The sequence below is a fragment of the Sinocyclocheilus anshuiensis genome, unplaced genomic scaffold (assembly GCF_001515605.1).
Source record: "Sinocyclocheilus anshuiensis isolate Anshui unplaced genomic scaffold, SAMN03320099.WGS_v1.1 scaffold1152, whole genome shotgun sequence".
Taxonomy (NCBI): domain Eukaryota; kingdom Metazoa; phylum Chordata; class Actinopteri; order Cypriniformes; family Cyprinidae; genus Sinocyclocheilus; species Sinocyclocheilus anshuiensis.
The window spans coordinates 72,110-85,453 of NW_015551083.1; the positions used below are offsets into that span (position 1 = coordinate 72,110).

Genomic DNA, 13,344 nt, shown 5'->3' on the forward strand with positions numbered 1-13,344 from the left:
GTTTTTCTATTTTAATATACATTAAAATCTAATTTATTCCTGTGATGCAAAGCTGAATTTTCAGCATCATTACTCCAGTCTTCAGTGTCACATGATCTTCAGAAATCATTCTAATATGCTGATTTATTATCAGTGTTGAAACTGATGCTGCTTAATATTGTTTTGGAAACTGTGATACTTTTTTCAGGATTCTTTGATGAATAAAAAGTTAAAAAGAAGAGCATTTATTTAAAATAGAAATATTTTCTAACAATATACACTAGTGTTCAAAAGTTTGAGGTCAGTATATTTTTATTCTTTCTTTGTTTTGAAAGAAATTAAAACTTTTATTCAGCGAGGACGTGTTAAATTGTTAAGAAGTGATAGCAAATATTTATATTGTTAGAAAAGATTTATATTTTGAATAAATGCTGTTCTTTTTAACTTTTTATTCATCAAAGAATCCTGAAAAAAGTATCACAGTTTCCAAAAATAATACTGTGCAGCACAACATTGATAATTCTAATAATAAATCAGCATATTAGAATGATTTCTGAAGATCATGTGACACTTTACACTGGAGTAATGATGCTGGAAATACAGCGCTGCATCACAGAAATACATTATATTTTAAAGGATATTACAATAGAAACCATTATTTTATATTGTAATAACATTTTGCAAGATTACTGTTTTTTCTGTATTTTTGATCAAATAAATGCAGCCTTGATGAGCAGAAGAGACTTACTTACTGATCCCAAACTTTTGAACAGTAGTGTGTATCCTGCTGACAAAGTCAGTTTAGGATCACTTCGATTAATTTTATTAAAAATAAAACGTCTGTCAATTACTGTATCTGTTATTATATCGTGTTTTATCTAACCGTAACCCAGCTGACATGGCAGACATCATCTGAGAGCATAATGTTTTAAATGCATTACTTCGGGGATGAAGATGAATAGCTCAGAGCAGTGGGTCGCAGTGAAGTGCCATGTTTTCGAGGTCTTTCTCTCGTGTTGAAGTAGCAGTAGTGCAAAAGATGATGTGGGATGCTTCACTCAAAAATGAAAGTTCTGTCATCATCACCTCTCTCACATGTGGCTCCAAACCTGTATGGAACGTGATGTTTCAGCCTTATTTTTACATTGAAGCAATGGTGATTCTGACTGTCAAGCTCTAAAAAGGACGGGAAAGTACAGTACATGCAGACTCTTTCCAAAACCCCTTTGTTTTCCATGCAAGAAGAGAAGTTTGGAGCGACGTTGGACACTAGATTGTGACCGATTTTAATTTTAACGTGAACTTTGCCTTTCTGTCGAGCATAATGGAGAACTGAAGAGCAATGAGATCAGTGAGATTTTAGATCATGACACTAATTCATGAGTGAAAGCTTCAGTGCATCGCTCTGAACAAAAGACGTAATAAATGTTCAATGCTTGTTCATCTTTAGAGACTCTTGTGGATAAAGTTACTTTGTCATTTTTGTGCACATCAGGTCTATACTAGCTTTCTAAATACAGGATTTGTCTTACATCAGTATTCACATTTCTACACACTTCACATTTTTTATTTATTATTATAAAGATATCCCTTCACCTCATTAAACCATATACTGCCACAAAATACACGGCAAAACAAAATTAGTTTTTATTAAATGTCTGTGTGTTTTTGCATATATTATAGTTTTGTACAATCTAGTTTACAAACTGTACTTTAATCAGTTTAAGAGTTTGTACTAATTATACTAATTAATTTAACACATGAGATATTAAAACATCATAAATTATCATTCGAATAAATAATAAAAAGGACTGGTCACTACAGGATGCTCTAACTAAACACTGCACGATAAAACATATTGATTTAATAAATCTTAAACCAGTTCCAGGTGGATTTAGTAGCTGTTGTTGTGTAGATATTAATGTTAATACAACGGTCAGAACCTTTATTGTCAGTGAAGGACTTCAATAACATATTTGTGATACATATGACGGAACTATGGGAGAAAAGGTTAATGTTACAGAACAATCAATGGCACACACAAATGATACAGTGTGTCATTCTGACCATATTTAACTTGGAAGTATATAGGCACGACTTGTAGTTTTCCACTTTAAAGATCATTGTGTCCAATGGAAATGTTTCAAGGATGTTAAAAGTTTTTCAGTGAAGTTTAGATGCAAATAAACAACCTTGCCAAAAACTCTGGACTAACAGGATAGCCTACATACAGAAATAAAGCATTACACATGCAGAACAGCAACACATAAAAATAGCAAACCATAATTAATACGAGTGATCAACTGTATTAATATAATTAATAACTGATGTAATTAATACTTGCAGGATATTAGCAGTGCACTAACATTAAGAATCTAGAAACAATAGTTTCTTTTACATAATCCAATCAAAGTGTTGAGGGCTGAGTAACAATGCTGTGAATTGATTCAAATTTATTAAAATGATAGTTTACCCAAAAATCTAAATCCTTCATACCGCATAACATGATGGAGTTTATTGAAGAGGAGAACAATGATAATACATGCCATGAGTGTGGAAAGAGCTTCACAAGTAAAAGAAACCTAGAAGAACACTTGAGAGTTCACACCGGAGAGAAAGCGTTCACATGTCCTCAGTGTGGAAAGAGTTTCTCACGTAAAGGAGTCTTTCTGATTCACATACGCATCCACACCGGAGAGAAGCCGTTTGCGTGTCAGCAGTGCGGAAAGACTTTCACGAGTCGAGGAACCCTTAACACTCACCTAAGGGTTCACAGTAATAAGAAACCATTCAAGTGCCCCGAGTGTGAAAAGAGCTTCAGACGTAAAGACCACTTCAATTGTCACATGAGGGTTCACACTGGAGAAAATCCATTCTCTTGTCCTCATTGTGGAAAGTATTTTTTAACTAAAGGCAACCTTGATAGTCACATACGCATCCACACCGGAGAGAAGCCGTTCACATGTGATCAGTGCGGGAAGAGTTACAAATGGTCAAATAGTCTCAGAATTCATAAGCGCTTTCACTCCGGAGAAAAGCCATTTAAGTGTGATCAGTGCGATAAGAGGTTTGTTCTGGAATCAGACCTGAAGGCCCACATGAAAACGCACACTAAAGAGAAGCCTTACTTGTGTTGTGTTTGTGGGAAGAGTTTTGCATGGCTGATCCGTTTTAAAGACCATCTGAAAATACACTCTGGTGTGAACGAGCATTGCACTGATGCACAGAAAGAAGCACTGCCCAAAATTAAAGTCCATGTGAGAAATAAGAGCTCAACGGTTAATGAGCGCTGAATTATTGCCCTTGCTTTACTTTATCCTGTCATTTGGGATTCAGAAGGTGAACAATGTTCAAACACACCTAAATGAGCCTGCTGTCTTTCACATACTGATCTGTGTTAAAGTTACAAATCTTCATTGATTTATGATTGTTGGTACACTTGCATTGCTGTAATTGTTTCACTGCTGTTTGAGGTTAATCGAGTCAGTGAAATCATTGACTGAAAAGGAACAGAATGAGATCCAGCTTCTGTTAAATCATCCACTTATAGAGATGTACTTTAATTAAAGCAAATATTGCATCATGAGCACTGAACCCGAGTCATTCTTCAGAAAAAAATCTGTCCTTAAAGAGGTGATTTGTCTTCTGATTAAAATATCTTGAAAAAATGTCTTACTCAGACCAGCCAATTACTAACGTTAATTGATTTGAAACAAAATGTTTATTCATTTGTAATCATTAATCATGGATTGTTCTCATTTGCATGTATTTTACATCAAGTACAGCTCAGGTTTCCATAGACCCTGAAACACACAATATTGACAATAACATAAATATCATCTACAGATATTTATGAATCTTTATTAAATCAATATAGTGTTAACGGAATTAATCAGTTTCATTCTATTGTGTTAATGTTGGTTTTCTATTGTCCTCTTGCATCATTGACACAATCTGTACTGTATAAAGCGCTGTATAAATAAAGCTCGACTTGACTTTATAATCAATTAAATTAATTATATTTTCAGTGCCATCACATTTATTTAATGCATTTGACACAATTACTTAATTTAAAGTGATCACATTTTGCTATGTTCTGTGTGACCTTTGCTGCCATCTTCAACTCTTTTCAAGGGATTACATAAGTTTACACAACACTTTAAAGTATGGCTTTGCTATTAGACATTAGTGGAAAAACTCTAAAAGCAAATATTGTACTGGCTTTCCTGTGTGACTAGAGTTTCTGTTGCTGGTCTTTCATTTCGACATGCACAGACAGAACCAAAGTCTTTTCAGTACATATATAGGCTACGCTGCAGTAAAAATGGGTCTAGCAATGCCTCTGAGTGTTAATGATATGAACAAATGAACTCTGACCAAATATTTACATGCCTCTGATACGTGTTACTGTGATTCATAGCAGTGAAAACGAAAGTGAAGGTATTTATTGGGTGGATGCTCTGCTCTTGTTTTGCATGAAGTAGCCTAGAAAAGTTTAGGTCAGGTCTTCACAGGCTTCACTTCAGATCGTATGCTGTGCTGTCAGGGTCTTTTTTGCTACTCAGAAGAATTTGGTAAGAAAGATACAGCCTAATCGGCTACATTGCAATGCATTTTTATTGTTTCACTGATCTTCTAAATGTTTGTAGAATTTTTTATTTTTTTTACTTTTTGCGCGATATAAACTCGTAATTTTGCGAGATATATACTAGCTAAAGTCCGAATTGCGAGACATAAATACGCAATTCTGAGAAATAAAGTCAGAGATTTTATATTGCGAAATTCTGAAATTATGACTCGCAATTTCGAGTTTATGTGTCAGGTTTATATCCCGCAATTCTGAGAAAAAATAAGAACTGGGAGATAAAAAGTCGCATTTACCTTGTTTAAGTTTTTTATCCAGTGTCGGAAACGGGTTTCCATAAATGTAACATGCATGATGAATCAATTAGGGTTCACATTCTAAGGGTAATTATGCATTTATTTGCACATCTTGATTAAACTTACTTCAAACTTTTCTTTGAACAGCAGTGAATTTCACATTTGTGAAGGAAACAACAGCACGTGGAACGTCTTCTCAGTCGAATAATCCTTCGTGTCTCGTGCTCTGAAGCAAAGGTGAGATTGAAAACATGCAAGAGTCCATACCAATTCATCGTTTTATTTTTGCATTTTCATTTAAGATGTACATTTCAGAATCAGAATCAGAATTAGCTTTATTCGCCAAGTGTGTGCAAACACAAGGAATTTGTTGTGTTTTTTTAGGAGCTCATGTTACATACATACGTACATATGACATGAGAACAGAAAAAAAACAATTAAATAAGTAAGACTAAAGAAAAAAACAAATAATAATAATGTGGTAAAATTTGGAACAGAAGATTTATGTACAGATGTGTGCATTATTTACTGTACAGTTGTATAAATAAAAATATGCATATGTATTTACATAATACTTGAAAGACATTTCAGATTGATGTGTACATTTACTTTGCAGAAGCACAATACCCCTTACTTTGAAGTGTGCAGGGCAATTCATTTTGAACTTGAACAATTTGTGAAATATATTTGTATTGAATATACATTAAATGATTGAATATACAGTATGAATGAATCATATGTCTTGAAAGGATCTATAGAGAGAGAAACTGAGAAATACCTTAAATGATAAAATGTTTAGTTGACGGACCATTTGACCTCCCAACAGATAAAACAGGACATCACATTTTAGTTAAAACTGGCCAGTACAGAGAAAGTGGCATCTGACATTTAAAATAGGCTTAAACTGTTCACTCGCACTGCGTTAACCTTAACGCTATGGGGAACTCTGGAAAGCCTGATTTTATAACGTTTGTGTAGCTGCACTAACAAATGGCATTGCGAATTGCGAATTGCTTTCTTTACAGATAGCGACCCCACACTTGTGCTCCTCTGTTTTCTTCCTCTCAGGAGCCTCGGAGGAGAAAATGGTGGAGTTATGGGGCAAAGCAGACAGCTCCGAGTGAGCTCACGACGACTCAGATCCCGTGTTTTTCACTCCCCCCACAGTGAGAGGATTCCTCTGTGCTCTTTTGCCATGAGGACCAGCGTCCCTTGTCAGGTGTGAGCGGTTGGTCCTTTTTGGGGTTTTCTGAGGAGGATTTTGCTGATGATACTGTGTCATTGACAGCTTCTGATGCAGAGGATTGGGTGAACTCTGTGAAGGACTCTGTCCCCTTGCCGCATAGAGAACCAAGTGATGCCAGAACCGGTCTGGACACCGACTTATACTAGTCCTCATAACGGCCGTTGAGGAGCTCAGCTTGTAGTGGTCAGCTCCAGATGAGCCTGCCACAGCTGACTTGATTAATGGTTTCTGCAGCCTGGGTACTGCCAGTGAGCTCCAAGTCAGAGACCTGCCCTGTTCTTTCCTGAAGTTCACAATGAACTTACTAGGTCTTGGCATGCCCCCTTCTCGGTCCACGTCCACTTTTCAGTCTCCACCTTCACCTCCGCTGACAGCGCAGAGCAGAAGGTGCATGCTCTTCAAGTCGCCAGAGGGCCTCATTGACAAACTTCAGTCCAGGGCAAAGATACTCATGTTCTCTTATCCAGAATACAGTATCTGCTGGCCAAGTGCCAGAGTCCCATCAGCTCTCAGTGAGTCAGGCTTTTACAGCCACTACTTCGTTGTTTCTAAGAAGGACAGTTGCCTCAGGCCCATTCTCGATCTGAGGCACCTGAACCGTGCCCTGATGAAGTGGCCATTCAGGATGTTGACTTTGAATTAGATCCTTTCGCATGTTTGCCCAGGGGACTGCTTCTTATCGGTGGATCTGAAAGATGCTTACTTTCATATCCAGATATCCCTTCATCACAGACCGTTCTTGAGATTTGCATTCAAAGGGGTGGCTTCATATACAGTCCTCCCATTTTGACTGTCTCTGGCACCATGCAACATTACGAAGTGCATGGACACGGCCCTCTCTCCTCTGAGACAGAAGGGAGTGTGCATCATGAACTACCTCAATGACTGGCTCATCTTGGCCAAGTCGGATCACGAGCTTGTGCCCACAGATCTCTGCTCCTCAGCCACTTGGAACGCCTGGGGCTCAGGATCAATTCAGCCAAGTGCTCCCTGTCTCCCAGCCAGTGAATCGCTTTCCTGAGAACAGTTATAGACTCGGCCCAGATGCGGGCCTGGTTTGCGCAGGAATACGCTCTGAATATTCAGTGGCTTGTGGCATCATTCAAAGTATGGGTCTCTCTTCCCCTCAGGACATTACAGAGGATGCTGGGCCTGATGGCAGCCGCCTCCTCTGTGGTTCCGCTGGGCCTGCTCCACATGCAGCCCCTTCAGTACTGGCTGGAAGCCTGTGTGCTACGCTTGATGTCTGGGACACCTCCAGCTCAGGGTAACCCACAACTGTGTCAGGGCTGTGGCCCCTTGGAAGGCCCCTTGCCTGTATCAGCTGGGACTGGTCTCCAGAAGGAAGATAATCATGACAGATGCTTCCAACTCAGGTTGGGGAGCACTGAACTAGAGCAGACTGGCATTCGGCTCCTGGCCCAGCTTGGAGCAATGCCAATGTATCAACTGCTTGGAAATGATGGTGTTATTTTCTGGCTCTCAAAACCTTCCTGCCAGCCCTAAAGGGGTGCCACGTTCTGGTCCGTTCGGAAAACGTGGCCTACATAGACCACCAAGGTGGTCTTAGATCATGGCCTCTTTACAAGATGGTGTGGCGCCTCCTCATATGGGCATAGAGCAACCTGCACTTTCTGAAGGCAGTGCACGTGCTGGGCAATTTGAACCAGAGAGCACTCTGGTGGAAACAACATTGGTTCCCCGAATTAGTACAGCTGCTGTCAGCAGCCCCTTGGCCGATAGCGCTGAGGAAGGACCTCTTCTCTCAGGCAAAGGGAGCAATTTTGCACCCCAACATCTAAGGCCCCTCGACAGGACCCTCTGCAGCTTCAAGTAAGGGTCATTAAAACCATTTCAGAGGCCAGAGTCCTGTCTACTAGACATCCCTATGCCCTCAAGTGGTCCATCTTCTCTGACTGGTGAGCAGTCTGGAATGAAGACCCTTTGTCTTGTGACATTACGTCCATATTGTCCTTCCAACAAAAGCTTCTGGATAAGGGGCGCACCCCTTCCACACTCAAGGTATATGTGACGGCTGTTGTGGAAAACCAAGCTCCCTTGACCGGCCAGTCAGTAGGAAAGAACAACTTCATGAAGTTGTGAAGTTCTTGAGGGGAGCCAGGGGATTAAATCTTGGCTGTTCCAACTGGGACTGATCCACGGTCCTCAGGGCTCTTTGAGGTCCTCCGGCTGAATTGAGGCCCCTTTCGCTTAAGACCGTCCTCCTGCTGGCTTTTGCATCGATCAAGTGAGTGAGTGACCCGCAGGCACTCTCTGTGGGCCTAACAACCGCAAAGTCTTCCTCAAGCCAAGACACTGCTATGTGCCTAAGGTGCTCTCTACTCCATTCAGAGCACAGGTTATTACCCTCTCAGCTTTTCCAGCTTTGGAGGATGAGCAGGGTGTACAATTACTCTGCTCAGTTCGGGCTCTCGGGATATACAGTATGTGAAGCATTCTAGCCAGTCTCGGCAATCAAAGCAGCTCTTTGTGTGCTTAGGAGGCCGCTCTTGAAGTTATGAAGCAAAGATTATCCCACTGGATAGTAGATGCCATAGCGCTGGCTTACACCTCATTGAGCTTACAGTGCCCCATTGGAGTGAGGTCCCACTCCACCAGGGGTATGGCCTCCTCCTAGGCATGGTCCAGCAGAGTTTCCATTGGCGTTATCTGTGCATCAGCCGGCTGGTCTTCGCTGTCTACCTTTTCTAGGTTTTACAACCTTCAGCCATGGATTTTGCCCACCTAAACAACCTATGCCCCTGCTGGTGGTCAGGCCTGTTTTGGCCATTTTTGCCCTGAGGACTCCAGCCTCATGGCCTGGGTCTCACTGATTCTGGGTTAGTTCCGGCCTAATATTAGCCCACACAACCCTGGACGGCTTTTCGTTCTGCGCTTGTAGCATGGAACTATTGGATATTGTTCCCCATAGCGTTAAAGCTAATGCAATGTGAGTGAACCATGTTGATAGGGAAAGCTCCGGTTACTAACGTAACCTCAGTTCCCAGAGATAAATATTCTGATGAAATGGCACTCAGCACCAAGCGGCAACCTCCCGCTCTCTCTCGTGAAGCCAACACGGAAGTGACTAAAACTGTAATTCATCGACTGGCCGCTAGAGGCTGGCTGCAAAAGAGAGTCAGTCCCATAGACTCCTCATGTTAAAATGCCCAACATTACAGCAGAAAAAAATATGTTTACAGCCTGGTACAAAAAATGATTTTGGTCTATATAGCTAATTTTGCCCTTCATGACAACTGTGAGGGGGTGAATTTTTTTATAACTCATCCGTTGAACTTATATTAAGCCTTAAAGTTCTGCATAATTAAGGGTGTGGCCACTTGAGTGACAGGTGGATTGCCGCTGCTGTCACCACCGTTGAGCTAGGTGGGCGTGGCTTCAACAACCAGCTCTTTGCCCATTTTCGATTATCCGGGAGTGACGTGCTGTGATGCGCTGCCAAGATGTGACGGCCGGCTCCGCCTACTTTAGGCTTCAAAACCGCTCTTCAGAAACCTACGGGTGACGTCACGGACACTACGTCCATGTTTTTATACAGTCTATGCTCAGCACTGACTGAGACAAAATGCAGGTTGTTTGTGCAGCTACATGGATGTTATCAAATCAGACTTCAGTATTTTGGAGAAACGGAGTTCCCCATAGTGTTAAAATTAATGTAAGGCTCATTCTCATTATCTCAGGGAACCAAGTTTACGTTAGTTACAGAGCCATTTTTGCTACATATTTTCAAAAGTTTCTTTTTATTACATTGCTGAATTTGACGTGATTGTTTTTTAGATGGCTATGTTTGATGATTTCGATATAATAACTCAGAAGGACCTGGAAGATATTAAAGAATCCATATCTACTCAGGATCTTCCAACAGCGGTAAACGCGATCAAAGAATTCCTTGAAAAACAGGATCTGGTAGAACTTAACGTTGGTGTGACGGGGGAGTCCGGTTCTGGAAAATCCACGTTTGTCAATGCATTCAGGGGTTTAGGGGATGAAGAAGAGGGCTCTGCTCAAACTGGCCCTGTAGAAACCACTATGGAGCCTAAAGCTTATCTTCACCCAAAATACCAAACTGTGAAAGTGTGGGATCTTCCTGGCATTGGACCACCAAACTTCAAAGCCGATGAGTACCTTAAGCTTGTTGAGTTTGAGCGCTATGATTTTTTCATCATCATCGCTTCAGATCGGTTCAGAGAATGCCACATTCAGCTGGCCGAAGAGATCACGAGAATGGAGAAAAGGTTTTATTTTGTTCGTTCCAAGATTGAGTTAAGCATTGATGCTGAGAAGAGGAAGAAGAGCTTTGACCAGAAAAAGACATTGGATATCATCCGAGAGGACGGTGAAAAAGGTTGGTTATTCAGGTCACATAACAATGTTTTTTATTAGATACAGTAATTATTATAAAATATTTAATGACTTATTTCATGATGCACTTTCCTGTTTCTGTCTAGGTCTGAGAAAGATCGGTATAGAGGATCCTGTCGTGTTTTTGATCTCTAGCTTTGAGCTCGGCAAGTATGATTTAAATCTGTTGCAGGAGAGAATGGAGCAAGAGCTTCCACAGCATAAGAGACGTGTGCTGATGTTGGCTTTGCCGAATATCACACTGGAGATCAATGAGAAAAAGAAGAAAGCTCTAGAGGAAAACATTGGAAAAGTTGCCTTACTGTCTGCTTTGGTGGCTACAGTCCCTGTTCCTGGTCTTTCAGTTGCTGTGGATATAGCCATTGTTAAAAGGGAGATAGAAACGTACTACAGTACCTTTGGTCTGGATGATCCGTCCCTGCAGAAGCTCTGTGAAGGATCTGGGAAGACCATTGACGAATTCAAAAGTCTAATGAAGTCGCCACTGATTGGTGGGATAAACCCAGCTTCAATATTACCCTTAGCGGGTGCTGCATTTCTGGTTGTGGCTGAAAATGCAGTTGAGTATGCTGTGAGTCTCGTAGCCTTACTTGGCACTGTGGTGGCAGGAGGAATGTCCTATATGACCGTCTCAAAAATGCTGAGAAGAGCTCTGAATGACATAGCGGAAGATGCCAGAATCGTTCTAATGGCTTCAGTGCAGACTGAAGTGTAAACACAGAATGTGACAGAAATGACATGTAATCAAGTCGCAGCTGCTTTTATTCAAACTTGTAGCAAATTTCTGTTAGTTTTGAGGAATAATGCAGCATCATAATATGTTGCTACACTCATGATACATTACATTTAAAAACATTTATCACTTTACTGTTGTATTCAGTTCTTTTTTTATATGATATAGGGCAAACTTTTGACTATAGTTTCAATTTGATGCCATTTGAGGAACAATACTCCCAGTGCTTGTTTTGCTCATGAGTCCAAGATAAAGATCAGAACAGGATGGTCACATGTACAGGTTTTAACAGTTTATTAACAGTTTATTGAATGGCCGTAAAATCCAACCAAGTTTAGAGCAATGACAAATCTAAATGTTTTTGCTGCACCTGCAATTATATTTACAGCAGTTTTACAACATACTGTATGCATAGTAATAAATGATACAATTTCTATTTTATGTTTTTAAACAACACTGACTCACACTCGCTTACTAAAGCTGCAATCTCACTCCTACAGGTTTGCGCCACTTGACAAGTGTGTTTAATCACACACACACACACACACACACACACACACACACCTCTGCTCCTCAGTTTCTTCCTCTGTCATGCCGCATGTTTCTGCATCACTCATGTCTTCACTCTCATCTTTAATAAGCTTCATGTTTATGATAGTATGTGGCTAAATTATTACACCTGTAGTTTTCCTTCATCACGTTAGAGAGAATAGAAATAATCACTGTAAAGAAAAAGAAACACGAGTAAATCGCTCTTTCCCTTTTACGATTCACTTTATTCACACATTTTTTTTATTTAAATTTGACAACATTCACGACAGATTTGATCACTTATCAACACATAAAATATTAAAATATTATTACATTATTGAACATTTATGTTATGATACTAACCATACATTCAATAATATTATCATGCTGTTGGGAGCTTATCAGTCAGAAAAACTCGACCACTTTTGAACGTTTTGTGTTGTTTTATACGTCCTTATTACGAGAAAAAAATATGTATTTTAACGAGAAAAGATGTCGTTGTAACGAGATAATTATGTCGTATTAACAACATAACATCTCGATATTACGACATAACTGAGTGGGGGACAATATGTGTGTGGCAGCAATGCGTCACCATAGTTTTATACACTAAACAGTTTTTATACAGTCTATGCTATAAACACTGGAGCCGCGGCGTGGCCCGAATGACGTCACACGCACGTAACACGCGTCGGCTCGGAGAGGCAAATTAAAAGTCCACTTACTACACCGAAACAGAAGGTGTTGCTAGTAGCGACACATTTTTTTGAGTAGAAAAGCTGAGAAAATTAATGAGCTCATTACTACAGACTTTCTAATCAATGTTATCAATGCTAGTTATTTTTCCACAAGTCTGAGCATCGACATAAAGAGAAGCAGCAGAATAAACCAAACAAGTCTCTCGGGTTTTTAGAAAGCAAATATCTACCCTAGAGACTTTTATTGTTTCTGTATGAAACTGGCCTTATCAGGAGAGTTTAAGAGGAGATCAATGAAGCCATGACTGTACGCATTTTGATTTTTTGGGGGGTTTAGCCTAAACCAGGATTAGGCCATAGTTCAATTAGGACATTTAAAAAAATATTATAAACATGCCTTAGAAAAATGCATTACTGGTGTGCATTTTAAGACAAAACAATAGCACTGATATATTTTAAGATCAATCGGTGCAAGTTTCTTTCAGTTGAAACAGCCCAGAGTTACATTTTAGTCTGGGATTAGGCTTAAGCCTTGTCTGTGAAACCTGGGGATTGTGTGTGTGTGTGTGTGTGTGTGAGTGTGTGCGTGTGCGTGTGTGTAAATTGAGGCCGAGATACTGGTTTACTGTTACTAAAATCCCCAATAAAGAGTACTTGCTTGCACAATCTGACGAATGAGACACTGTTCTCATTCAACAGTTACAGATGAAATAGAGGAATAGAATTGAGCTGAATAATGACACTACTGTCTTCTGTAGAGCTGAAAGTCACGTTGTAATTAGAGCTGGATTTATTGTTTCCTCACTGAAGACTCAGCATTGGTGCTGTTCCTCTCCTGTTCATGTAATCTGGAGTAGTCTGTATCGTATAAAGTACTATATGAATAAATGTGA

The 13,344-nt window shown here is 40.0% G+C and overlaps 2 protein-coding genes across 2 annotated transcripts; both read left to right on the forward strand.

The window, feature by feature from the left end:
• The first annotated feature begins 2,471 nt into the window (after positions 1–2,471).
• Positions 2,472–3,272, forward strand: LOC107662545 (gastrula zinc finger protein XlCGF49.1-like). Its single transcript, XM_016452610.1, has one exon. It carries the CDS (start codon positions 2,484–2,486, stop codon positions 3,270–3,272), a length of 789 nt encoding a protein of 262 aa, XP_016308096.1. The 5' UTR covers positions 2,472–2,483.
• Positions 3,273–4,468: 1,196 nt separating this feature from the next.
• LOC107662520 (interferon-inducible GTPase 5-like) lies at positions 4,469–11,734 on the forward strand. Its single transcript, XM_016452580.1, has 4 exons — positions 4,469–4,553; positions 5,008–5,097; positions 9,905–10,472; positions 10,576–11,734. Exons 3-4 carry the CDS (start codon positions 9,905–9,907, stop codon positions 11,202–11,204), a joined length of 1,197 nt encoding a protein of 398 aa, XP_016308066.1. The 5' UTR covers positions 4,469–4,553; positions 5,008–5,097; the 3' UTR covers positions 11,205–11,734.
• Positions 11,735–13,344: the final 1,610 nt, after the last annotated feature.